Here is a 25,987-nt window from a genome sequence, read left to right on the forward strand (position 1 = left end):
TGTTCCTGTGGCTCTCATTTTACATTGAGGTTAATGAAGTCCAAATGATTTGATGCTTCTGTTACTTGTGCATGTTTGTAAGTGTGTAGCTACAATTCAGGAAGTTCATGTAAAAATGAAAGACGCAGAATTGCCTAATTAAGCTTCACAAGGCTGCAATGCCTTCTCAAAGATAATGACTAGCTCCTCACACACATACACTGAGAGAGTCAAAACACAGCTCCTCACTACACCAGAGGAGGAAGCAATTATTGTAACTCTGGACAATGGGCTATTACCATTGATCATAGCTTTGCTCTTTTATCAGAAAAAAAGTAACAAGGTATTTTCAGCGGCAATCAGCCCTGCGATGATAAAAGACACATCAGATACACATCAGAGGGAGCCAAAACGAGATAATTGAAGCGATTTCAGTGCATCTCAGGTTCTGATCCTCTCGCAGTGAAGACAGAAAAGGAGCGATGACCCAGTGAGAGAGCCAACTCATCCACAGTCGTTGTCAGAAAATGATATACCGCACATTATAGGAGAGTAATTACTAAGATCAAAGAACATTTTAGCAGTAATCTTCTTGACTGCATGATCAATTGTCTGTGTGATGAAATATTGATCCTCATGCTCTAGGAAGATCCAGAATTTGTGGGCTTCTCAGATGTTTTGGTCATGCTAGCAGCGTGGCTATAGAGATGATGTCGGTGCCGGTTCACCAGTTTGGTCCAGACTGAAATATCTCAACTATTTTTAGATGGATTGCTATTGCTATAATCTTTATACATTCATGGCCCTTAAATGATGAATCATTGGGTAATAAACATTAACATGCAAGCATTCTCATTCCTATCATGCTAGCATGCTAAAATGAGCATTTAGAGCTCCACCAAGTGTGGCTGCAGTTTTATTTGTTTGCATGCAATCTACATGCTTTCTGTGAGGCTGCCATGTTCATTTTTCTACAGTGCATGTGTACATCCATATTTTCATGCAAGACATGTGTGCATGTAACAGGTGTATTAACATATAAGATGGCACAATGAGTAGGCAACAAAAAGAGCACCGGGGCAGGTTTCTGTCTTGGTGCCTGCTTACTGCCCGGTGAGTGTCTGCCTACCCTCCCTGTTGAATAATGTAACAAGTGGTGAGTGGTGTGGGTGGCAGAGAGGGATGGCCTCTCCTCAAAATAGACTCCAGTGCAAAAGCTGAAGGCTTCAGAGACAAGATACAGTAGCACAGTTCTGACAGCGATGGCACTCTGCAGTAATTTACAAAATCACAACCACTGCAGTGTGAGCAGAATCCTATAGGTGCTCCAAAGAGATCTCCAGAGATCGTTCTGCTTGAGTAAAAGTCAAACAAGAGAGATTAAAATTGCAAAGAATAATACCACGTCAGCACATTACAGTGGAGTGAAGTGCAAAGAGAAATTTTCATTAGAGAGATACTGCATGGATGTAGCAGCTGGGAGAAGAAAGACGCATCAAGGAAAAGGGTGCGTATGTGTATGTGGAGGATATCCTGCTTCATCCCTGGAGTGAACAGAGCAGGTGAGCCACAGAATTGGCGTGCAAACAGCAGCCAGCACTGATAATGCCTCTCTGGCCAGTGAGACAGGAGTGGTCACTCCCCTGTACACTCTGTGTGTGTGTGTGTGTGTGTGTGTGTGTGTGTGTGTGTGTGTGTGTGTGTGTGTGTGTGCAACCTGAGCACAGAGCGTCCTCGTTTTTCCCAACTCCAACTTTCTCTGGACAGGCGACGGTCAGCACTTTGCGGAGATGGAGAGCGAATAAATGGCGCAAAGAGAGATCCCACTGAAAGATGATGAGCACCTGAAGACTTTAATGGTGGCATGTGTTGATAATAAATCCGTGGGCACGTTTTGAGAGTCATCAGATTTCTGTGCATGTACTCAGCAGTAAGTCTTTCCACTGTGTGAGGCAGCAGCGGCTGCATTGGTACTATTTTTAGCAACAATGTTGCGGTAGAGGAATCAATCAAACTGGGGCTAAAACAGTGTTTTCATGACAATCGGCTTTGGTGCTGCAGTCATCTGAGATCCCTATCTGCGCTTACCAGGTCATGGGATAGGACGTTAGCCTACATTTATAGCCTATCTTTTTTTTCTTAATCTCAGCTGATGCCTAATTATCCATTTTCCTCTCATGCTCTCCAGGAACCGGTGGACTGCAAACTTTTGCACCATGGGACACGCTACAGTTTATGGCAACAGTGGCTGCAATGCTTTTGGGACCTCCTGTACTTTAGTGTCTCTTCACAGTCTCATAATTTTTAAAGAACACTGCAGTTTGGGATGTGAATGAGAATTATTTGATGATAAAGAACAAAAGAGCCTGAGAATTGGGAGGCGCGTGTTGGGTTTTTTTCCTTTCTTCTTTCTCTTCTATCAAGTGCAAGCACATTTTTCGCTGGCTCTTATGGGAATTAAGCACTCGTCCCGCTGCATGCTCCTCAGGAGAAAAATGGCGGAGTCTGAGAGCAGTGAGGTAAGTGTGACAGACACCTTTGATTTTCCCTAATTAAAATGACAGCTAAGGGTTTTTTGGGGTTTTTTTTTGGAGTCCTCCTAAATGCACCCTGCAGCATGTGTCCTACCTTTAACAGAAGTTGCATCCCGGACAAAATGCAGTATGCTGACTGTCCGGATAGTGAGACAGCAATCTGAGTAATGAGTCTCGGTAAGGATGTTTAGTAGCCCCCTCGACAAAACAGGCATTTTGTGCCGAGCAGGCGCAAGAGAAGTGATTGTTCCCAACATCGAGTGCACTTAGAAATTTGTATGCAGTCTTGCTGTTCTTTTTTTCTCTTCCCGTGTATCTCCCAAGGTTAGGATGCTGTGGAGGAGGAGTAGCCTACGGTTTCACTTTTATTCTACTAGACAGAGCAGTGACAGGATGGAACAAAAAAAGTATCTGCTTTCCCTCCCATTCGTTCTCCGGGTAGAGATCCCTCTGCAAAGGTCTCATAACATCTACATGTATTTGCGGTCAAAGCACGTGAAAAAAGAAGCAGTTTGAATGAGGAGTGTCCTGTGAGAAATATGTGTTGGAACGGGAGGGAGTGCTGCTGCCTGACGCTGCGCTGAGATCGGAATTCCTTGCGCTGTCCAAGGTACTGCAGCACCTTGCAGAGGGAGCGGAGAGCGCGGGGACTTGATGTGGAGAGCAATTCTGCAGAAAGTAAGGTGAGCAAAAGACGTGCTGTGTCTTTGGCTTGAAAATGGACACGATGGGAGGTCTAAGTTGCTAGTTTAAGTCCAGCTTTCACAGCCCCTCCATCCCAAAATCTTGTACTGCAATTTCCCCAAATGCACAGCGAGGAATCCATCCACCCTGGCTCCTTTCTTTTTTTTTTTTTTTTTTTTTTTTTTTTTTTGGGGGGGGGGGGGGGGGGTGTACATTCAGCACAGCACAACATGATCCCTATGTTTTATTGAGTCCTGTGCCACATCTGTATTCACAATGTGGCTGGATACTGTAGGAGAGATTGCTGATTTATTTGAAAGTACTGCTTAGAGGATTCAAACACCCTGTGAAGTTGTAGACAGCCTCGTGTTGCTTCCTTATACATTATTCATTAGAAAACGTTTCCTCAAAGCAAGTTTATTCATGGCAGAAGCCTTCCACCTCAAACTCTCAGTGTTTTATCAATAGGCTCATACATCTGAGGGCAGAAGGAACCTGATACACGATAATAAGAGGACACTGGTTGGATGTTAGATGGATGAAGCTTTCTCTTCTGCTGCTGCTCTCTGCTGTTTGGGGTTGTCAGAACCATCTAAGAGGTGTAATGACAGAGGACCAAAATGAAAAATTAAGATGCCAATTTCCTTCGATTACTAAAGAAAACACCTTCCCCACAGAAGGCCATAATAAGTATTGTATGTGATTTTTTTTCATTGCAGTAAAACACCAAACATCCTTCAGCGTTGACATAGAGTTTACCCACAATCCAACCCCTGACATTACCACTGACTTCAGAATTAACAATACACAAACAGGAGGGGTCAACGTCAACAGTCAGACAGTTACAAAGTGAGTGTGTCCCCTCGCGCAGACAAGTACCGAGTCAATGTCCTTCTCAAATAACACGTCTCACTTCAGATGAGGATCCAGTGTGAAATAGAACCTCAGACGTGTTGATCTGTGTTGAGGGTCAGCAGCAAGGACGTGCGCCACCCTCTCCATCCTGTGTCAGGGCATCTCAGTTACACTCACTGCAGCTGCTCCCCAGGTCGACTTTAATCCATCCTTTAATGACACCCTGTAGTGACTTTGTTTTCTCTGCGCTGCAACTTCTGATTCTGTATTAAACTTGGCATCCTTAATCATCTCCTCGGTGGCCCTGTCTTGTAATTATTGACTCTGAGTGTTGGCTTCTTGCCAGCTGTTTATCAAATGCTGTTTTATTTATTTATTTATTTATTGCTTTTGCTGTTGTAAGTTGTTTTTTTTTTTTTTTTTTTAGAGATGCCAAGATTTAATTTGATCTGCGCTCTTTACACCCGGGTAAGAGATCAGTTGCTAAATGGAAAACATTTTATTAAAAGCATCAATTAAAGCACAAATTCAGGCAGTCACATTAAAGTTACCTCGACGACCCCAGTGATTAACATATTGTGTGAATATCTATAACAGAAATAGTGGGTTAATACTGTAGGCTGCAGTGTGCTGAGCCTCCGCAGATCATCGCCATGGCTTAACGGATTAGGAGAAGTTCAACAGTTGGTCTTTGCTTCTAAATTAAAAGTCAAACCTTCATTAAGTGTGTCATCTTTTATATAACCATCACAACACTCTGAACTTTACCCAGCACTTTTCCCAGCAGTTGGTTGCTAAAGAGTGAATGTTACTCTGCTTTCATTCATGTGACTTTTTCAAAAACAGTTTTCATGTTCAGATGCTTTATCACTGATGTTATTCATCCCAGTCAACTTCAAAAAGAATTTTCGTACAATTTAAGGTTTACATTTTGTATGATTTCATTCACTATTGATTTATTCAATCATGAATTCATTTATTCAGTCTAGCAGGCTCTGCGCTTACAGTGGTGCTTTAAAGTAAATGCGAATGTCAGCATGCTAACATGCTCACAGTGAGAAGTGTTTGGCAGCTGCAACATTTACCATGTTCACTTTTTACTTCAGCTAATTGCCACTAAACACAAAGTGCATCTGAGGCTGATGTCTTTAGCTATGCAGGTATTTGCTCATGATCCAAAGACAAATTGAAATCTTGACCTGATGATTGCGCTGGATGAAAAGTCAGGGGATCACCAACATGGCCACAAATCATCAAGAATATGAATGTCTGCATCAGATTTCATTGTAATCTATCATCTAATAGCTGTTGAGATATTCCAGTCTGAACCAACAGACAGGCATCGCCATAGAGCGACGCACAGCATGGCTTCTACTCTGACACAGGTCAGCTGCAGCCTGGATGCACCATGTTGTGACCAGGTATTTTCACGCATCATTTTCTTGGTCACCATGTCCTGGTCTGTGCTGCAGCAAAAAGGAAGAGGAAAATAGATACTCAGTGACGGCTGTTTTGAAGAGATAGATAGAGGTGAGAGGAGAAGAAGGGGGAACAGAAGAGCAATCGACTTGCACAAGGAAAAATCAATTCCACTGACAGAAATCTGGCTTAAAGTCCAGCAGATCTATGTGCCACAGCGCTGTTGCTGCTCCCAGCAGTACGACTTCATCCATTAATGAAGCCCACCTCACTCACTCTGCTGTATGTCAATCCTATTAGATTAAACTGAAGAATAAATGATAAATGTTGTCATTTAACTGAAACTGAAACAATTAACTGAAACTTCCTGAAATCAGAGTGGGTTGCACTTGCTACCGCAGGTTATTGTTGTAATTGCAACACTTCAGCCGCGGCATAATGAATGAAGCTGCTCTTAGACAACTTGGAATTCCTCATTCACAGGTGACGATATGTGCGACGCATAAAACGCAGCTCTGAAAAGTACACAAGCAAAATGTAATCATGCAAGAAATGCTTTAAATTCTAGCAGCAGCATGTTACATAATGCGCTGCAAGATCAGGCTGATAGATGCGAAATGAAGAGGCGATAACAGTAGAAAGATGTGAAGAAAAGATGTGTTTTTGCCACACTTTCAGGAACTAAAATGTTTTATCTTCTAGATAGGATATCAAATATTTATACTGTTGTAATACTGCAATATCCCTGTTAGCTGTCCAGCAACACATATTTCTGTCCACCTTTATGTATTTTTAGAAGCGTGAAAGTTGGAATGAGAATAAACACCAGAACGGCTTCCTGGCTCTCAACACTGAGATGCTGTTTCTCCATCCCTCTCTCTCTCTCTCTTTCTCTCTCTCCATCTCTCCATCTCTCTCTCTTTCTCTCTCTCTCTCTCTCTCTTTCAAACTCATAAACCAACACACACACTCCATGACTAGACCTTCCCAGCATGCTTTAGAGGTGATAATCAGGGCATTATGGATGTACCTTCTGTGCAGAGCAGAGCACTCTTGCCTTCTGCCTTCTGCTGACAGACTCTATGTCAGTGATCAGTGATCCTCCAGACTCAGTTGGACTCTCTGGTCTGGCCGAGCAGCGAGCTGACAGATGAGCTGAGAGGCATGAGAGCAGATAAAAATATTAAGGGGAATGGATAATGAGTCTGAGCCAATTACTGTCCTTGAATGCAAACCACACCCTCTGAGGTGTTGCTGTCACATCCTTGTTTTGCTTCTTACTCCAAAAGGAGTTGGACTGACTGAAGTCCAGGGTCTCCAGCCTTAATAAAGACTTTTTTTCTCCTTTATCTCTCCCTCTCCAGCTGCCACAGCCGCAGCCACAGCCGCAGCCAATCCGCATAATTCCATCCCAGTCGGCACAGCCCACCTCGTTGCCCAAGCCTGTGCCTTCCATCCAGCATGCCACGAGGCCTCCTCTCCCGCCGCACACGCCCCACGCCGCCAGCCTCCCAAGCTGTCCGGGGCGGGGCAAGATGTCCAAATTCCTTAATCCAGAGGAGATGACCTCACGGGACTACTATTTTGACTCCTATGCTCATTTTGGTATCCATGAGGTACGCCTGTACGTCCTATCACTGTATCTGTTATCGCCAGTGACAGACAGACGTGAATCATGCATGCTAACTGTTTTTTATGGGCTCTTGCACCACCTGTAGACAATACTTGACCATGTGGAATATGCATCTTCCCTGACAGACAGGTAATGGTAAACACAGCTCCACATAAAACTATGAGTTTTTGCAACAGCATAGAGTCAAAATTAAAACTCTTGTATGACACAGATGTTCACTGAAGCGGTGTCATAGTGCTAACTACTTATTTCTCACATTGTGAATCACTCAACGGCAGTGAATGCACCTGTTCTCATGTGTTGCATTTATAAAACTCTGTTTGGAGATGCAATAGATTAACATTGAACCAGATGTAGTTGACATCTACATGGCCTCTGTGCTTCCCCCATAAATGGCTCAGATAATACAGTTAGACCTCTGACTTCCTGTTTGATTACTGGTTTGGCTTCTCAGTGAACCTCTCGCAGAGTCACAGTGACTGCAGATCACAGCTATGAACTCTGTAGATGAGATGTCATCATGATAACCAATAGGAGTGATGGCTAAATAATGATTATGTCTATGTCTATTATGTCTAAAATTGTAATAGCTCAAAAAAAGAAAGAAAAAGAAACAAACATGAATGTAACTCACATGCAGATACAAATGCAGATTTTAGATGTTGTAAAAGCAACACTAATATTTACCTTCTTTTTATGCTGATGTTGGTGTCCACTTCTTTTTTCTCCTTTGTTTCTCCTCCTCTTTTAGACATAATTGTTTTACTCTGATTGTGATTTAATGATGTGTGACTTTTAGCTCACTCTCTTGATCTGTACTGCCCCAGCAACCTCTAAAAACCAAGAGCTTTATGTCATAAATGGTTAGGGCCGTGGTTGGGGTTTCGGTCAGCCAATCCCATCAAAGGACAGGAGATATGAACCCCCGTCTGGGAGAAGTTTCTGCCTGGGAGGCTCAGCTCAGGGCAGATGCCATGCTTAAGCTCTACACAGAGTGTGGGCATGGCAGAGAGTGGCTGGAGACTGGCGCTTGTTCAAAACTCCTGAAAGTTTTTCAACAGTGAGACATTATTTAACACCTTTCTTTATGTATCTCGCATTTCCACCATTCTGGAGCTGATATTTTCGTCTCTGTATGTGGTCGCCTCCTCCCTCAGGGTTCAGCGGCAGTCTAAAGAGAGGAGAGAGAAGGTGTTCGAGGCGGCATAAAAAAGAAACACGTTTCTCGTGTGACCTGCAAAATGAATATTTTATATTTTGGGAATGTAGGTCAGGTGTATTTTTGTCATTTCTGAACATTTTTCACACTCACATTCATGCACAGAGCGAGGCAGAGACAGAAAAAAAACAGGTGCAGACAGGCTGATCCTGCAGGCTCATGGGGCTTATTCAGAAACACCAGCCATGGATTTGAATGTAGAACCATATATCTGAGATGAGATTAGGCGAAGCCTGTGTGTTATTTGTCACTGCTCCACTGCAGATATCACAGCAAATCCAGACTCCTGATGTCCAGCCAACCTTTTTTTTTTCTTTCTAAACAAAACAAATTGTCACTCTCCTCAGGGTTTAGCTGTGCCAGCGTCTTCCTGATATTATTTGTCATATGCTAAAACCAGGAGATGCTGAAGGACGAAGTGAGGACGCTCACCTACAGGAACTCCATGTACCACAACAAGCACGTCTTCAAGGACAAAATAGTGCTGGATGTTGGGAGCGGGACTGGGATCCTGTCCATGTTCGCGGCCAAGGCGGGGGCAAAGCACGTGTATGGGGTAAGACGTGTTTCCTTTCAGCGGAGTGTTATCATGCTGAAGCATCAAGGTCTGATCACTGCAGAGAAACCAGCCTGACAAGCTGCTCACACATGTAGGATGCGTGTGTGAGGGGTTTCTTTGTGTGTCTGTACATACATTTGAACCAATCTTCCTCAGATGCCCTCTACGACTTCAAGGACTCTCTCGTCTGACAGGCAGGTGATAAAACTGTGTGGCCTCTCAGGAAGGTTGACAGGCCCGAGCCGTGGCGATTTGAGAGCTCTCACTGTTATCGTGTACCGGAGCAGAAGTAATTGCTAGTCTGAGAAAACATGCCGGATACACACCAGTAGCTTGGGATAACCACGTGGAACTTATTTTAGTTTTTTTGCTTCAGACAGCCCATATTTGCTTCAGGGGAAGAATGATTTACTCGGAATTGCCAAGAGAGTTGTCCTGAACTACTGCTTGACATTATGTGTTTATGTGTGTGTGACTTTGCCTCGTGCCTTGTGTTTGTTTGTCTTCACTCTTCTGCTGCTTCACTCACTTTCTCCCTCCCTGCCTCCTTCCCTCTCTCTCCCTCTCTCTCTCTCTCTCTCTCTCTCTCTCTCTCTCCTCCTGCTTTATGTGCTTTAAAGTGAAATCTCACTTCAGTTTGGGCTTTAGCTCACATTTGTGTTGCTGCTGTCCGTCTGGCAGGGTTTTAGCAGCGTAAATGGGACTAAGATTTAAGGGATTTAGTTCACTTTCGACTTAGATCCCTTCAGTTTTAAGTCCGCGCCAAATCCCATACCTTTATCATACCTAAAGCTTATAAAGCTTGATATAAACGTTAGGCCTGAGAGGTGGAAGGACTGGGCCCCGAGCCAACAGGAACATCATTCTGTCATATGGACGTCGTTAGAGACCAAAGAAAAGTGATGACTTCAATTCCGGATCCACCGAGTAGCAATAAAAGACTCTTTGGTGCTACTAAATTCCATATGTCAGAGAGCTATACATCCTGATACACTATGCCCACATATATGAGCCCACGTTTGTATACCATCAGTAAATGATTAACATAAAAACACCTAAAAACTGATATTATTAAAGCAATCTTTTTTGTTTTTGTTTATTTTCTCCTTAATTATGTAACAGAAAATTTCCAAGTTCAACAGTGTGGAAGTATAACATACTGCTTATTTGCACTCAAACAATCTGCAGTACATGCAACCGATTGCTAATGCTAATTTTATTTCAATCAGGAGAGAATAATAAGAGGAACAAAACAGTATGAGAAATTTGAATTAAAATGGAATTTATTGTGAACAGAAGGAATAGACTTTGGCACTTGCATCCCCCCACCCCCCCGGTAGGAAGTGGATGACCATGGGAAGCAGTCCATAGGTTTAAGTTCCTTCCACTTGGAGGAAACTTCCCCTGGAGCCTAGACACTGCGGCTCGTGATAAGGAATGGAGCTCGAGGGTGGGAACTTCTTCGTGAGAGGGAAACTTCTGACGGGATGGTTTGATCGCAGATGGTCAGGCATCCACGCCTGAGATGGTGGAGGGGTGGAGGTGGGTCACGAAATGTTCAAGGTGCTGAAATTATAGCAACATGAGATCACACGTTTAAAGTTTGACAGTTTACAAGTGATTGGCTAAAGGCCAGCGTGTCAGGTTGTGATTGGATGAAGACAAGAATGAGCTTGGTGGAGCTTAGAGACAGCGAGAAACGGTGCTTGTAACTTAGAGATGAAGGAACTTTCGCTAAGCTTCACTTGTAGGACTTACCTGTAGCAAGGAGGAGAGTACGGAGAGTAAATCATGTGTGTTTAGCGTGGTCAGTCCATATAGTTAAGTCGCCAGAAAACCGTGGACAGCCTGCAGTATGCAGTATGATACCTGCCCTGCTTGAAATCATAGAAAGCCAATGTCAACTAGACTTGCAAGCCGGTCTATCAGGGTCCAAACACCCAAAAGGACTCAGAACCAGAGGCGCAGCACCCAGGGGCAACCAGGATGCTAAGATCATTGTGGACCAAAGCTGATGTACTGGGTAGGCTCAGATGCCTGTTTGCAGTGCTTACAGACAGGATCTGATCCAGCCTTGGCTAAACAAATCATTTTGCAGCTCATTCACTGGAGTTAAAGGGTCTCGTAGTTTGGAAACTTTCACCAGGTTTTGTAACTTTGAAAACCTCCTTTGGGCAGACATTAACTCCTCTGCCTTGAAGAACGTCGCCAGCGTTTCTCAGCGAGTGTGTCCTCTCGCGCGGCCGTGTCTCTGAAGCGGGTTCTGCCCTCTTCCACTCACAGAACACACAGAGACAGTTTTGAAGTAGGCTTCAGCTGCTTTCACTGAAAATAGCTGGCAACAGTGAAGAGAGCCAGATACTTGTGATACACCATAAATGTGTTGAGGTGAGATGAACACAGCTCCCGAGATTTTGTTTCTCCTGCATGTAACATTAGGCAAATGAGCCCGATTGGCTCCTATAGCTTCACTCTAGTGTGGCTTTAGTGGAAAACAACTTTGGCTATAGCACATGATTTATACAAGACTGACTCTGTCCTTACTTTACTGTTTCCCAACACACTGTGTGACTCGCAGGTTAACAGCTCAGGCCGAGGAGAGAAGTGCCATGACACCTGGGTGAAGTTACAAACTTGTACTTGCTGTGTCTCCGGAGAGGAGGCCGAGTGGGAGCCCGCGGGGATGAGCACAGTGACAGTGACTCTTCCTGACACTAGTGAGAGGTGCAAGAGGCATCGTGTGAGGGGGTGTTGACTGTAAACACGCCTCCGGGCTTCAGTGCTCCCACTGAAGCGTGACTCTGATGGACACATGGCTAATGGCTGTCTCTCCTCACTGAGATTCAGCAAGACATCAGGAATCATCGCCAATTAGAGGGCTGGCGTTGGCAGCCCTATTATCACGCACTATCAAAGCACAGCAATACACATACACACACACACACACATGTGAGTGCACGCTTTCCTGCAGCTGGTATAACCATAGGTATTGCTGTTTGTTTACACAGTTGACACAGCCTGATTTTTAATGGGCAGCTGCAGGTGTTGTGTCAGAAGGCTGTGGGCGCCACCAGCAGCCTCCTGACCGGTCCTCTGCTAATAGGCAGCAGAGAATAGGGCTGCTCCAGGGAGGCAGAGCTAATGTGAAGTCCTGCATTCTGTATGCATGCTCGGTAGGGAAACTGGAGACCTCAGCTAGAAAGCTCAAGTTAATTTCAGTATGCACCGCGCAACAAAAACGAGAAAGATCCCTTTATTTGTCTAGCTCACAGTCGGTGTGTTGCCCATAAAGCATGTCTAATCAGTTCCTGCCCCCCAAAATAAAAGACCCTATAGACCTAATTCTTCCATGAAAGCCGAGGCACAGCTGAGCGCTTCAATTTTCAAGCCCGCTCTCTTGACAAGGGTCCCAGCCTGGCTTTGCTTTTTTTATGATCCAGAGCACCTAGAGTTCATTCAAAAGTCCTCTGCTTGATTACGACCAGATGGATTTCTATGGCAGCATGAATAAGTCCACACACCTCTGACAAACAGAATCCGGGGGAAAGTGGAACAGAGCGTACACACTCAGGTGAAAATCTATACCCTCTTCCTGACTATGCCTGATAATGTAAAAGCTTGGTATTCACAAATGCCTCCTGCTGAATCATGTCCTTATTTTGTTTGAACACTGCTTACGAAAGTGTCCGGAGTTTATTCTTTTTATAACTCTGTTACTGCTGGCGCCTGAATAAATCAGTCATGAGCTGTGCATTGGTGGGCAGAGCAGGAAGTAAGAAAATGTCAGGCAAGGATTTCAGGATTCAGAGAAGAGAGGGCAGAAAAGAAAAGGTGTAAAAGAGAGAGCAGGGAGGAAAACGTGACAGAGATGCAGACATTTCAGGAGGAGAGAAATGGGAGAGAAGCAGTGGGGTAAGGATCATTTAAAAGAATTTAAAATGTCAGAAGAGTAATGAAAGTAAAGTTGAAGGTCTCATTGGAGCTAAATGGCTGGTTGCAGATGAGCAGTGACTAATCGTCATTGTAATTACATTTGAATAAAATGCTGTGGCAGCGCTTCAGCTTCAGTGATAGTGTGAATTCCGTCCCTGTATCTTAAACCATCCACTATTTTCAAATTGACTCCGGGACACTTCATGCATTTCTCAATTCACCACAGTGCAGGATGCCAGATGATAATCCCTCTTTTCTTAGCCCCTGCTGCCCTCAGGCTCACAAGTCACAAACGTACTGTAAGCGATAAAAACCTGCTTATTGCCATCAAACACGGCTCATTAGCTCACCTCCACCAGCTGGCAAACATCCAGCTGCCCGGTTTTCCATTTTGCAGTTGTTTGGTTTAAAGGAATAAAGTGCGTCGAAGATTTTCTAACCAGGTGCAAGCCAACGGTGCTGTATTCAGGACTGGACTGGAAGTCGTGCAAAGAGAGAGACTAAATTAAGCTGATCTTGTTTCACCTCATGGGTGGCTGCAGTGTTGGACAGACATGATGTTCCATTAAAGATATTCCTCCCGAAATATCACAGTCCTTCGTGTACAGTCAGTGAATTGGTTTTTCTCTTTTTTTTTTTCTTCCAGATTGAATGTTCCAGTATATCCGAGTACTCAGAGAGGATCATCAAGTCCAACCACCTCGACAGCGGTAAGAGCTGCTCATCATCTCTCCCTTTTAATGACACTGCACTTCATCCTCAGTGAAGTGAGCAACAGTCCAGGTTACGGTAGTGACAGAGGGAAGGAAGAAGAGGAAGCAGAGAAGGCTGGCAGAGGAGATGCATGAAGAGAGGTGGTCACCGTTCAGGATCTGATCTGAGGGGACGGTCAAATTCAGAGTCTGTTTGCCATTCCTCACTGCACTGGGCCGACTCATTTGTATTTCATTTGCATAAACACGCTTTCAACTTATGGAACTTCAAAGGTATGTCGTATCATGTAACACCTCTGCAAGTTCGAAAACAAATTTACAGCCAAGCTACTGCATCTACCAAATAACAGTAACTGAGCGTAGAGTTCACAGTAGATTCAGTCCGAGTTTTGGACCGTGAATAAGCAAAAAGCAATCAGCAGACACTTGTATCACTAGGGAAACTCTTCAGTAACTTCTTGCCAAAGCAGAGCAAACAAAGCTGAAGTCAGCTAATCACAGGCAGGGCAAAGATCCACTCCTCCATTGTGAAGTAGGTCCCAGCCGGACTGATTACCATAAGAAAAGCAAGGCTGCCATGGTAGCACATACTGTACCAACGGATTTCTTTCTTTCTTTCTTTCTTACAGTTTTAGGCCTGATCAGTCCTGAATTTCAGTCTGGTTTGTAAAGATTCTTTTCTTCATGCCAAAATATGAGCGCTAATTATGCTTTAAAAAATACAATCTTTGTTTCAGTGATCACCATCTTCAAAGGCAAGGTGGAGGAGGTGGAGCTTCCTGTGGAGAAGGTTGACATCATTATATCTGAGTGGATGGGCTACTGCCTCTTCTATGAATCCATGCTCAACACCGTCATCTTTGCCAGGGACAAGTGGCTGGTATGATGTATGGAGTCTGTGTGAGTGCGTGGCATGATACTGTTTGTTCATGTATGCTGTAATAACATCAGGGACTTAGCTCCCTGGGACAAAACAAACCATAAATGGATTTTTTTGTTTTTTTAGCAAATAGTTTCATAGCCCCCCAACATAAGGCTTCTTGGCTGAAGATTTCTAGCTCTAAAAAAATTTTCAACTGATAACCTCATAACAGTCTAAATTCAATTAGCAGCTGTGGCTCTTTAAAACAGAGAATTTCAACCTTTTCAGTTTGTGACCCTTTGAAAAGAAGCACTGTGTCCTTGCAAAGTGTTTCTCATGCATATTGAATGCGAATAATTTCCCCGAAAAATGAAAAATTATCCAAGACAAAAAAACAATCAGTAAAGTTTAAAATAACTTTTGTTGCAGAAATGTTTTTTACTTCTTTGCTGTTTATAAGGAAGCAGATTACTGCCACTTCAAAATAAAGGTTTTTATCATTATTCTTAGTGTTTTTTCCCAAAATTTTCCCAAATATTCAGATAACTGTATGTAATTAGTATGATGTCATTAAGAACTCATAGATTTAGTGATGAGAGTGCTTTTAAAGGGTTGCTCATTAGCTACATGATGCTACAACTAAAAGCAGAGATGAGTTAACTTCATTACTAATTGCTAAACTCGATAGTGCAAAAATTACAGAAATAAAACAATGCAATGGTAGATTTTATTACATTAATATAATGTTAGTGGGATGTTACATTATTAGCTAATACCTTGTGTTTCTGCTTGATAATTTGTATTATCAGTTATAATTATAGTCCTGTAGTTATAAATCATGAACAGTGAACACAATTGGAACAATAACACCTCAATAATTTCAACTTTTTCTTGGCTGTGGAATGAAATGTCACTAGTGCTGTAATGTGGACATTTTATAATGTGTTCAGGATTAATTGCTGAATTATTTCCTTGCCTCATTTGTCAAACAGAAACCCGGTGGATTAATGTTTCCTGACCGTGCCTCTCTGTACGTGGTGGCCATCGAGGACAGGCAGTACAAAGACTTTAAAATACATTGTAAGTTCAGTGTGAGAGAGTGTGTGAGTGTGTGAGTGTGTGTGGGAGGTGAGTGTTCCCATTACCTGAACTTGTACTGTGAGATGCCACTTACCTGTACTGTGCCGGGTGTACTCGGCGCAGCTCTTGGGTGGCTATAACCAAGATTATGTCTCTACATTATAAATGAACCATGGATGTAGAACATCATCCACACCTCCGCACTGCACTCACACAATTGTGGGTGCACTCATACAGTACACAGCCTTGCCAGCACTGCAAATGATTTTGAACTTTTCCTCAGGCATAACACTGGGGGCGATAATTGATATTATAAGTCAACAAGCCTCTCCATCTCTGTATCATCCCACTCTAAAACCCGCCAGGAGGACTGTGGGCGATGTTTTGCTGTTGGACACAAAGCATAAGAACAGCGCCAAAGTCAATGTTAAGCCAGTGCACAACCTAGATGACAAAAGGCAAACAGAACCACAGCCCATGGGCCTCCTACTCACACTCCCCCATACATGTGGGAAATTATACAACCACACTGCACCAGATAATATCCGCAGAAAGTCATATCACATTGTCTCGCTGCGTCGCAGGCTTTCCTATCACGTCTGGATACTTCAATTTAGTCTGCCATTATTCTGTATTTCAGAGCTTTACACATGACTGAAGTGAGTGGTGAGACAAGTGCACATACTGACCACATACTTCTTTCTCTCCAGGCAGATGGCCAGAGACGACCTTTAGACTGAGTTAGAAGCAGCCCTCTGAGATAGTCCGGTATTCTAAGAGCATCCTGTGGTCATTAGTGCTACTCTGGGCTGCACACTGCCTGAGTTAAGTGGGCAGCAAAAAATGCAAATACAGTACATTACAAAAATCCCCGGTGGTTTGTGACCTGTTCATTATCACCAGCTCTCGACGCACTCAAGCAATTCTCTCCGTTTGGGTCACAACATAGATGTTTGCTCACGCACTATTTTCAGGAGCTTAATGAATAATGTATGGGATGGTTTAGCCTGAGCAGCGAGGCTATCCCGGGCAAGAGTGGACTCTGTGTTCAAGGAGAGTCATATTTACAAATCAATACAATATGACTTTCATCTGTCAAAATGAAAACTGTTCCAAAACACCACGAAGTCTAACTCTAAGGTCATAGATCAGAAGATTCTGGGAAGCTCTGTAAATAAAGACCCAACTGCAGCTGCAGCCCAACTGCTTACACCTCCTGTGGCTTTTCCCATCCTACAAGCTGAATAAAAACTTGGACAGAAGAAAAGTGTGTCATATGTTTGCAATTGACAAATAACATATGAAAAATAGATTGAAATAATTCAATGATGGTGTATTTGACAGGGTGGGAGAATGTATATGGCTTTGACATGACCTGTATCCGTAACGTGGCGATGAAGGAACCACTGGTGGACGTGGTGGACCAAAAACAGGTGGTGACCAACTCCTGCTTGGTAAAGGTTAGTAAAATGTTGATCATATTTTGGCTGCAGGGGAGAGAAGGCCAAGTTCTGTCATAATGTCATGAAGTAGTGGGCTGTTAACTCCATTATTCTGTGACCAAGATACACACAGTACACAGTAGTAAACTCTGTAATGGAGACTGTAATGGCCGTTTTACTATGCTCCATCTTCCTAGACCACTTAGTCTGCAGGGTATCTTGTTTTGACCTGTGTTACACTGAATTAAATCCAAGCTTATTGTGAAAACCCAATGTTGTTACACTTGAACAAGGGTTTATTTGTGTATACAAGCATCAAAGCAGGTGATCCAATCTCACATCTCAGCCCTACTCTACATACTGATGGCGGTAAATCCGTTGGATATCACACAGTCAAAAACTTGTATTGATCCAAACTGTGCTGACCTCTTGGTGTCTTATTAGCGCTGTTTTATCCAAAGCACTGAACTGTTTTACGGCATAATCACCTCTCATAAACTACAAATAGTGGGGCAGATAGGAAAACTAATTGTGCCTTTTATGACTAAAGCATGAAAGTTTCAGCATATTTTTGCGACATTTCTTTATTATAATCATGTATATCTTTGCCAAAATTGCACTGTAAACACATAATAAAGATGCCGCTATGACTATGTAACATAATTTTGCTTTGGGCACCAGTTTTGCAGGGGAACTGAAAAGCCCACCATTTCCTGGTGTTAATGTAGCTACAGCTTGTTAAAAAACATTGACAACTTCTGCTTTTTGTTCCATGGAATTACATGACTAGCTAGCACATTGGTGAAAACACTCATCAAAAACTAGCATGCTAGCTTGGTCTGGACCACACTCATGTCTAAGGGGTCAAATCTGAAATGCCTTTACATCTGAAAATAAACTTCATGGATTATAGAAACACTGAAGAAAGTTTCATGCTTTTGTCATAAAATGCACAATAACATTCCATATACAAGCTTATCTTATCTGCTGCGCTAAACCATATAACTGTATTCCCACACTTTACAGCAGAATGCAAAAGAGTAGCAGTAAAGACATCAATCTCACCACAAGATCACTTAAAAAGTGTCTGAAAGCTCCATGAATGCACCTCTTGGTGAGATCAACATCATCATCACTACTAATTATTACCAAGGTGCTAATGGCACACACACATTATCAGCCACATTTTATGATGCCAGTCCACTTGTCACTTGTGGGGGAAAACTAGGCCAATATGTTACAGACCAGGTAGGTGGACTCAATAGGCAGAGACTGGAGGCAGAGGGCGGTTACAAAGAGTTTTATTGCAAGAGAAGGTGCGGGGCAGATGAAGGGACGGATGATGAGGCGGATGATGGCTGGAGGAGTGTGGCAGGCAGGAGAGCTGAGCCGGGCAGGGGATCTGGAAGCTGGAGGCAGGGTGGGAGTGCAGGTGATCCTGGGCAGAAGAGAACAGGTTAGAATGGCTCTACGGCAGACTGAATGGAAACAACTAGAATACGTTTTTTTGGGAGCTGGAGAAGGAACTAACTCTGTAGCTGAGTCTACAATCCAGCGCTGACTGACTGACGCAGGGAGCTTAAATAGGCTGAGGATGCAGACAGCAATCAGCGACACCTGGGCACTCCAGCACAGCCGACCGGCATCAGCAATTAGCAACCTGCACAGAGAGAGGGAGAGGACTAGGAGGCAGAGGGCATGACACAATAGTAACTAATAACGAGTGATTACCACGTTGAGTGTATAGTCTCAGTGTATTGTAAGTTGTTGCGGGGATGCTGGCATGATTTCAGTGGTCAAAAACACACACACACACACACACACACACACACACACACACACACACACACATAAATTTTACTATAACTACTCACAGAGACTGATTGATAGCTAAACATATTGTGTGACATGCTGCGGCCCCAGTCTGACCTTGATGTGTGGCCTTTGCCCTGTCTGTGTATCTCACTGTGTGGATTAGACTGATCTGCCAGCTGTGCCATGCATGTCAATAGCAGCCTGTCTAGTCGTCCTGATTGTGCTCCTTGTCATACTGACCTTCTTATCGCTGGCGTTGATTAGACAGCTCTGGCCTGTCTCACCTCTGTCCTGGAGGAAAATTGCTGTGCGATCGTGACTATACCTCCACTTCCGCGTCTTTGCTGCTGATTGCTGATTGTTTGTGTTTTCTTTCATATCAGTCAGACTTTCATTTTAAATGCAGTGAGAAATTGCATTAAACTTTTACAACAATTTTACCCCACTGACAAGCTTTATAGTCTTTAAATGGATTACTGCATGACCTCATTAAAGGTGTACAGCCCAGTAATGGTACACATAGGACCAGTGTTATTACACTGCTGCTTGAAACTAACAATAATCAGTGAGGATCATTACCCGGTATAATCCTGTAGAAAATAATTTATTTAACATTAACAACCTGCATTATAATACTCTTTAAATTTTTATTTTGTCTTTAGAGTAACTGTGAGAGACTAAACATTGCAGCGCATTACATCGCTGTATTAAACTTTGAAATGTGACTTTGAGAAGTTTATACTGCATAACCACAGTAAATATCTTCAAAACGTGTTTATGGGAGTAATTATTTTTTAAAGACAGCAGGGGGAAGCTGACATTAATATTGCATGTTTTTATTGCCAACAAACATAAGGCTCATTCCTCCACAGCAAATGTGGCATCTGGCACCAAAAGCCAATGAGCAAGCAGCAAATATCTATTAGCATCGTTGGTACATGAAACACGATTATCACACCTCTGCCTACATGTTTACCCCGCAGTGTATGGTTTCAGGTGAGCTGCCCCCCCCCAAAAAAAAAAAAAAAATGAAAAAGCTAACATGATATGTGATGCAGTGCTGTTCATGACAGCAAACCAGGGAGTAGAACAACATGTTCTTCTCTGAACATGGCCTAGAGGGACGAGGAGGTATCAGATACCCTGCTAAACTGGCTGAAACCAGGGGACATACACATATTTGGCTTGTAAACACCATACATGAATAACACGTGCAGTCTGACAACAGTGTTCCCACAAGCATGACTCCTTGTCCCACCTATATATAAGGGTTACTGGCCTCATTCTTGATGGGTATTAGGAGCTTGGCACAATCAGAGTGAGGTTTAGTGGTGACAATATATTTTTTCGCTGGTGGAAGTTGTACTTTACTTCATGTCGTTCTTTTGGTCTCCTTTATGTCTTGTACATAACATCACAAATCTTCTGGATTTGTTTCTGCACCAGCAGCTCTGCAGAAGCATCATAGCATTAGAGCGGTATTTTCTCAGCTCAACTCTTTGCAAGAACGCAAACAGGAATATCCTTAACGACTTACACTGTCAGACTTTTGTTTATGTAGTCCAGACGTGTGAGAACAGTCCATCTCTTTACTCTTTCAGGAGGTGGACATCTACACAGTGAAGACTGAGGACCTCTCATTCACCTCATCGTTCTGCCTTCAGATCCAGAGGAATGACTACATTCATGCACTGGTCACCTACTTCAACATCGAGTTCACCAAGTGTCATAAGAAAACTGGTTTTTCTACTGGTAAGATGCTTCACACTTTCTCATATGTTACAGCTGTATCCTTAAAGATGCATTAAATCTATTTAAATGACAGTAATGATAATCTCAAACTTGGTTTAAAGAGAGGTATGAGTGAAACTTCAGCAATAAAACAGCGCCCTCCAGAGTTCAGAGTCTGTATCTTGCTGAAGGCCACTGACAGTACAGCAGACTTTACTGAAGCTGTGGCTGCTTTTGGTTCCACATTAATGAACTGTCTTAACCTCAGTTTGAGAGAGAGAGTGTCCAAAAGTGTCCAACATCACATCGCTGTTAATTTTGGGATACAGTTTCCTACTGGTTGCAAGCACTTTACAGTATACACTTGCTGCAAGGGAGCAAAATGAGGGAACAAGGGAGGATATATTGTCGGACTTTTATGTCCAGCAATGTCGGCTTTTTAACATTATTACTTAACAGTTAATGTGGGAGCTAATACTCCCGGTTCCAGGACAGCTTCATTAGTCACTTGCAGTATCAATGTAGCTGAAGTAAAATGGGAGTACCAGGCGCAAAGCATGACAGTGGCCCAACAAAAATCCAAAGCTTATTCTGTTTCATCCCGGCCTGGGTGACTTTCATACTAATAACTAACCTTGTTAGCTGCTTACTTCTCCTAGACAAGAGAGGTAAGAAGTCTGGTTATGTTTTGGGTGAAGTCACTCTGCCATCTTCCCTCAAGATGATTAGAAATACCTCTAATCATAGATGAAAGACAGTTTTCTGATGTGGTCCTTGATGAGGCTTTAAAGGCAAGGATCGCCATATATCAGAAGCAGTTCAGATCAGGCTTCCTGATGAGATCCAAACAGTGCTGGATTGGAGTGATTTTGTATGGCTGGCCTCCGAGCTGATGTGTCAAAATCTGTGTGTGACTGACATCTAGTGGTGTTGGAGTGAATGACATCTTTGAAAAAATACCATATAATGAAATGAGATGTCAAGGAGAATGAATTGCTTCAAATGCTGGTTTGAGCAATTGATGTTTTGGCCCTCTGGTATTGATAACTGTGTGTAACCACTGACTATTTGCTTTCAAAATAATGCCATCACCACTTTCACTTAAAGAAATATGTAAAAAAATCCCCTTCTAACCTCAACATTTTCTGCCCTACCCACTTCCACTCTTTCTGTAAGTTTGTCTGTCAAGCAAGGTTTCCAGTGTCAGCCCTGAAGAGTCTTTGACTGCCAAAACTTTAAGCTTCGGATCTAAACTTGCACACAAAGAGCCAAAGTGTTTGATTGATTCCCCATACAGTCAGACTCTCAGCCAAGGGGAAAAAGGCAGGTAGGGGTCAAAGATTACAATTCATGCTGGACAGTAGAAATGCCATCTCATCTGCTGAATTAGTATAAGAAACACATCTAACCTGTCAGTGTCTTTATTGAGCTATGCCCATAAACCAAGAGCCAGGCCTGTGCAGCAGCCATGCTGATTGGCAGGTTCTTTTATCTATGGACTCACAAAGAGCCCGTGTATAAAGGCAGAGCCACCAATCTGCCCCAGGACAGCTGGCAGAAATTGGATTTAAGTGCTACTGACCTTTTGAATCGTGGCCAAGCGATCAGTGATGGTCAGGCCACTGGGGAATGCGCACACTTGTTTTGGGGCTTGGGTTTCACGTTGTACCCACCTGTGTTTCCAGGCATACATGCGCACACACACACACACACACACACGGACAGATGAATGCACATAGGGTAGCACAACAGACACAACGTGAAATGTTAATGAAAGCAGATTGACTCGAGCAGCAGGGGAGAGGTCAAGAATGCAGTCATGCGTTTTCTGCCTTTGACTTCAGTGCTGTCATGGTGAACTCAAGAGGAGACGCCTGTTCCTCACAACAAGCACACTGACTCTATTCTCTGCCTCTGCCCGTCCTCTGTACATTTTGTTTATTCTCTTGTTGGCATTCACGTCAGATAGATAGGAGACTGTATAGGTATAATTGTCTCTCCTCATTGGCCTCCTGACAACCTGTCCAGGTGTCTTCCCCCCCCCCCCCCCCCCCGCGCCTTCTGCCCAGTCTATACTTGAATAGACATCACATCCTTGGCCAGAGTAAATGGAGGTTAACTGGGTGGAGAAATTAGGCCTCATTGACGTATTTGCTGTTGCTTTGCCTCCGAGACATTTAGTTGGTTTGTTGCCAATGTTTAAAACTTTGTTGGTACAACTTTCTTATAAGGCAATCTTTGTAAGAGCTTATATTGTAACTAATGGCTTTTTTAAATGGTTAATAAATTGTTTGGTATTTCTTCATAGATCAGTTATAACCCATTAATGAGAGCAACTTTTGTGTTGTGTGGCTGCAGAAAAATACAATGGTGCTATTTAGTAATTATGCAATCAAAAATGCTGGTAATCATTAATAAATACTCATTGGTTTCTCAGTCAGTACTAAATATGACATCTTTATTAAGCACCTTTTTAAAATAAGCCAGTTATAGATTTCAAAAAGATGATTTTGATCCAGTGGCTTATATCTGATCTGTGAAGCATCAATCAAGCAGTGCACGATTTACCAGTCTTTGCTACAAAGTTATTATTACATACAACTTCTAAACCTTTATAAAGGCTGCCTTAATAGAAAGTGGTACAGTTTTTGCAAAAGAAATGGCTGGGGTTAATTTTGAAAGCGTTTGTTTCTGTGTGTGTGTTTGTCCCAGCTCCAGATGCTCCGTACACCCACTGGAAGCAGACCGTGTTTTACCTGGAGGACTATTTGACGGTGCGGAGAGGAGAGGAGATTGTTGGCAGCATTGCTATGAAGCCTAATGAGAAAAACATTGTGAGTATTGCACACGCTAATGTTCATATTGTGTTAGTAGTCGGTGGAATTATAACCAACAGCAATGATAATGGAATCCTCCTTTAAGCATCTGAGCACATTTTTATAGCCGCTAAGAAATGACTCATTTCCTGAGCTGCGTGCCCACGGCAGGTTATTTCCTCCTCGGTGTTGGAGAGCGGTCAAACAGGCAGCAGCGCTACAGCGACTTTCACACAAACAGCAACAGAATCTATTGTTGACTCTGTCAGTGTCCTCTCCCAGCCCTGTAGTGGTGTCTGACTCAAACAATCTGTGCTTATTTAATACCATATTCTGCTGTCAGGTCAAAATGCAAAACCAGAGAGCACTTTCTCACCTTACTTTTTTTTTTCTCACTTATGGCTACATGTTTGCTTAATCATTACTTCCCGTTTTCTTGTGAAAACCATTTTTAGTCTTCTCTCTCTGTTTCACCTGCAGCGTGACTTGGACTTTACCTTCGAGCTGGATTTTAAAGGACAGCTGTGTGAAGCAGCCATATCGCATGACTACAAGATGCGTTAAGTTTGACTGCGGGGACCTCGGTGCCCCATCAAGTACAACCCTTGAGCACCAGAGGGAGACAGAGACACTCCCATGACCACAGACAGACACACTGAGTAATGTAAAAGGGGCCAACAATAAGAGGGAAGACCGGGCCAAAGACCAGGCAGTAGGTGGCCCCACTGACAATATCACCATTGTCACTACAGTGTATGATGAAAGCAGGAAGTTACTGATGCTGACTGTTAAACAGTTCTGAATGTAACACTGACAAAAAAGAGGTCAGGAATATTTTCTAGTCTCGATGAATGTTATAGATTATTGATGTACGTGTGGTGTGAGATGGAGTGATGTACCTGTGTGTTTTGTTCAGTATTAATTTCCCACAATGACTTGGATCTTAAGGAGGGAGAGTTGGCATTTTAAAAAAAAAAAAAACAGTAGAGCTCATCTGATGAATTACTGTATTGTCCACATTCTGTTATAAATAGATGATGAATTTAAGGCGTAGTTCTTATGTCATACTATGTACTGTAGGGAATGATTGTCAGAGAAACATTCTAATTTATAGCTGTGTCAATTTAGCGATGTTGGAAAACTGACAACAATCCAAAACCACAGCCAAGGACAAACCTGCGTAGGTCAGTACTGTACGTGTAATGTGAAAGGTAACGTGTTTGCATAGTCAGTGTACCAGTAGCTTTCTGTGAGTGTGTAATAGAAGGTGTCGAAGCTCACAGTGTTGCACAGCTTGGACTCCAGAAGTTTGAGCTGTGATGTTGACATGCCGATAACACACCTCCCCCATCCTAAATGCCTTGACCAATTGCCGAAGTCTACCCAACTCTTTTCCGCACTGATGCATTTAGCGGTTTTCTATAGTTTCATGTATGGATAATAACCAAACATTTATTGGTTTGAGACTAGATATTACTTAAAAACACAAGCCATGAAGCTTCTGTAGTCTACATCTGGACATAATTCACGTTAAGCACTCTAACCCTAAGTATATTATGAATTCCTTTGTACCTGGACGTTGTGCTCCTTGACAAGGCTTGTTTCTAAGCCTTTTTAGCCAGTGACTAGCTCTGATGTCAGATAACAAGGAAGTACTTGTAAGAGTGAGTGTGACGATGATGAAAACTGGAGACCCACAGTGTTCCTGTGCTGATCTTTATGTCTAATGAGATCAGGAATCCTGTTTCCTGAGCCATTTATACAAGCTTCATGATGTGGATTTGGAGTTTACAGACTGTATTGCAGTCTCATGGTTTATTGAAGCTGATGAAAAATCTTTCAACTTCACATATGCTCTTACTAATGTCATTGCCAAGGTACTACTGAAGGAATTTCTTCAATCAAGACATATAGATCTGGGCAAAGACTACCTGAAAATACTTTTAAAACGTAACTTTAATGTTCCTAGTATTAGCCTCAAATATCTACAAAAGATTACAATAAAAAAATTTTTTTTTTCTTGAAAGAGTTTAACTCTTTTCCAGATTGTAACTGTGTGTTCTATGATATTGTCCTGTCCATAAACAGCCAAGAACCAGCCTCTGTCCTTACGTCGTCTACAACATGCACAGCCCCTACTGAATCTTTTCAGGGCTGTAACCAAAATGTACAGTGTGGACACTGACTGTCATTTATAAAGAAAGCAACTACTGCTGATAACAATCAACAAAAAGTGCAGTCTCAAACTGAGCGCTGCTTCCTCTGAGCAGCAAGTCTGACTATTTCTGTTATCCTGTGCATTTTGCAGGGCACTGGCTGGTACAAAATAATAAATAAAAAAAAGCAATACAATGTTAAGAGTCATTCATACTTACAATCAACTATACATGGTAAGTAATCTTATTTATTTAGAATAATTGTATAATTGTATTGAAAGAGCAGCTTTGGAATCTGTCCACACAAACACGACGGAGCAAAGCTGCTCTAATTAAACACAAATCTAGATTGCCATATAATTTATAAATCAAAGATTCGAATAAATTGGCATGTTGATTCCACATGTATTACTTATATTGAATATGTTGTTTCACATATTGTCATGTCAACTTGAAAAATTGAATAAACAGCAATGTCCAAACTCATGTCACCGGGTGATGCTGTATGGCTTATTTTAATTTCACTGTACCAGGAACAGATGAATAAGTCACCAGGT

General features: G+C 42.7%; 1 protein-coding gene across 5 annotated transcripts; it reads left to right on the plus strand.

The window, feature by feature from the left end:
* The first annotated feature begins 1,216 nt into the window (after positions 1-1,216).
* On the plus strand, positions 1,217-25,916 carry LOC130176671 (protein arginine N-methyltransferase 8-B). Of its 5 annotated transcripts, none has more exons than XM_056387883.1 (11): positions 1,217-1,541; positions 2,168-2,498; positions 6,836-7,087; positions 8,724-8,879; positions 13,462-13,525; positions 14,266-14,408; positions 15,383-15,470; positions 16,815-16,930; positions 20,329-20,479; positions 23,171-23,292; positions 23,755-25,916. In XM_056387883.1, exons 2-11 carry the CDS (start codon positions 2,430-2,432, stop codon positions 23,836-23,838), a joined length of 1,245 nt encoding a protein of 414 aa, XP_056243858.1. In that variant the 5' UTR covers positions 1,217-1,541; positions 2,168-2,429; the 3' UTR covers positions 23,839-25,916. The 5 variants fall into 5 exon arrangements, with proteins under 5 accessions (XP_056243858.1, XP_056243860.1, XP_056243857.1 ...); XM_056387885.1 differs by having other exon boundaries at positions 1,217-1,486; XM_056387882.1 differs by lacking the exon at positions 1,217-1,541 and adding an exon at positions 1,707-2,070.
* The last annotated feature ends 71 nt before the right edge of the window (positions 25,917-25,987 follow it).

Source organism: Seriola aureovittata, chromosome 10, assembly GCF_021018895.1.
Source record: "Seriola aureovittata isolate HTS-2021-v1 ecotype China chromosome 10, ASM2101889v1, whole genome shotgun sequence".
NCBI lineage: Eukaryota > Metazoa > Chordata > Actinopteri > Carangiformes > Carangidae > Seriola > Seriola aureovittata.